Consider the following 2,301-nt stretch of genomic DNA (forward strand, 5'->3'; position numbering starts at 1 on the left):
TTGCTGCTGCTGCTGCTGCTCCTGCTGCTGCTGCTGCTGATGCTGCTGCTGATGCTGCTGATGCTGGTGATGGTGGTGCTGGTGCTGCTGCTGCTGATGGTGCTGCTGATGGTGGTGGTACTGCTGATGGTGGTGCTGATGGTGGTGGTGGTGCTGCTGCTGCTGCTGCCGCTGCTGCTGCTGCTGCTGCTGCTGCTGCTGCTGCTGCTGCTGGTGTTGTATAAATTTATTAGCAAATAAATATAAATCAGCGAAACGAATTAAACGGTTTGGCGGAAACTCTGTTAGGATTGCATCCAGCAACTGAACACACAAACCCTAAACCCTAAACCCTAAACCCTAAACCCTAAACCCTAAACCCTAAACCCTAAACCCTAAACAAAACCCTAAACCCTAAAACCTAAACCCTAAACCCTAAACCCTAAACCCTAAACCCTAAACCCTAAACCCAAGCCCTAAACCCTAAACCCTAAACCCTAAACCCTAAACCCTAAACCCTAAACCCTAAACCCTAAACCCTTTAAGGGAGAGTAGTTTTTGTGATGAGGAAACCACGGATAGGAAATGTTTATATGGGTGTGTATAATTTTTAGGGTTTAGGGTTTAGGGTTTGAGGGTTTAGGGTTTGAGGGTTTAGGGTTTAGGGTTTAGGGTTTCATACTTTCTCTCTGGCTACTACCGTCTGCTGCTGCTGCTGCTGCTGCTGCTGCAGCAGATCAGGGTTTACGAGGATTGCCTTAGGAAAGGACCGCTGCAGCAAAACCCTCCAAATGTCTTCGTCGCTTGCTGCCTGCAACAAACCCTAAACCCTAAACCCTAAACCCTAAACCCTAAACCCTAGGTTGTAAAGTGTTATATTGAGCACCTCCTACATTAAACCCTAAACCCTAAACCCTAAACCCTAAACCCTAAACCCTAATATTTGAAGCTGACTGCATTCTCTACATAGTGAGAAAGAGGGAAAGAAAAAAAACTAGGGTTTAGGGTTTAGGGTTTAGGGTTTAGGGTTTAGGGTTTAGGGTTTAGGGTTTAGGGTTTACATCAGATGTAGCCCTGCATATCATAGAAAAAACCAAAACTTCTTTTGCTTCCAAAAATCTACAAATCTGCCGCTGCAGTCCTTTGCTGCTCAGCGCCAGCTGCAGCAGCAACAGCAGCAGCAGCAGCAACAGCAGCAGCAGCAGCAGCAACAGCAGCAACAGTAATAGCTGTTATTGATGTAGTAGTAGTACTAACAACAGCAGCAGCAGCAGCAGTAGCAGTACCAGCAGCAGCAGCAGCAGCAACAGCATCAGAAGCAACAGTGACAGCAGCAGCAGCAAACATAACAACAGCAGCAGCAGCAGCAGCAGGTCAGCGGCAACAACAACAGCAGCAGCAGCAGCAGCAACAGCAGAATGGCAACAGCAGCAATAGCAGCAACAGGAGAACCAGCATCAGCAGCAACAGCAGCAGCAGCAAGAACAGCAGCAGCAACTCCAGCAGCAGCACAAATGCTCCACCCAGGCGCGGCAGCCTCACAATCAGCAGCAGCAGAAGTAGCAGCAGCAGCATAAGCAGCAGCAGCAGCAGCAGCAGCAGCAGCAGCAGCAGCAGGCTGTTGGGTGTTAACGAACCTCTTGAGGAGGTGGTGACTGCAGCAGCACAAACAGCTCCCCTTCATCCTCTGTTTCCTGCTGCTGCTGCTGCTGCTGCTGCTGTTGCTGCTGCTGCTGCTGCTGCTGCTGCTGCTTCTGCTGCTGTTTTGGGGGCCAGCAGAGACAGTCTTCGTTTCGTATTTCAACCTGATCCCAGTCGATCTCTTCCTGCTGCTGCTGCTGCTGCTGCTGCTGCTGCTGCTGCTGCTGCTGCTGCCGCTGCTGCTGCTGCTGCTGCTGCTGCTGCTGGAGGAAACGCACGCGTTCCTCACACGCCCTGCGGGTGCCAACGAAGAGCCTGCTGCTGCTGCTGAGGATATCGTTGATGCTGCGGCGCAGCAGCAGCAGAGCAGCAGCAACAAGCTGCTGCTGCTGCTGCAGCAGCTGCATCGTGACAGCAGCAAGAGGAAGCATGCGGGGATGCTGCTGCTGCTGCTGCAGCAGCAACACAACACACATCTGTATCTGCTCTTCTTTCTCTTTTAGCTGCTGCAGCTCCTTCTTCTTCTGCTGCTGCTGCTGCTGCTCCCGCTGCTGCTCTGCTGCTGCATCAGCAGCAAGCCACCCCTTCTCTGCAGCCGGCATCTCTAAACCCTAAACCCTAAACCCTAAACCCTAAACCCTAAACCCTAAAACCCCTTCCCGTAGGGCAGGGGAGCCCAGG

General features: G+C 51.8%; 1 protein-coding gene across 1 annotated transcript in view; it reads right to left on the reverse strand.

Moving 5' to 3' along the window:
- EMH_0061640 (uncharacterized protein) overlaps positions 1 to 2,301 on the reverse strand; it is a gene marked incomplete at both ends in the record, with an annotated part of 3,847 nt that overhangs the window by 391 nt on the left and 1,155 nt on the right. The window contains 3 exons of the mRNA XM_013497946.1: positions 1 to 303; positions 662 to 790; positions 1,617 to 2,231. Of these exons, the coding sequence (XP_013353400.1) occupies positions 1 to 303; positions 662 to 790; positions 1,617 to 2,231 (1,047 nt within the window). The remainder of the gene's footprint in view (positions 304 to 661; positions 791 to 1,616; positions 2,232 to 2,301) is intronic.

Source organism: Eimeria mitis, genomic scaffold, assembly GCF_000499745.2.
Source record: "Eimeria mitis Houghton genomic scaffold, Emh_scaff3039, whole genome shotgun sequence".
NCBI classification, from domain to species: Eukaryota; Apicomplexa; class Conoidasida; order Eucoccidiorida; family Eimeriidae; genus Eimeria; species Eimeria mitis.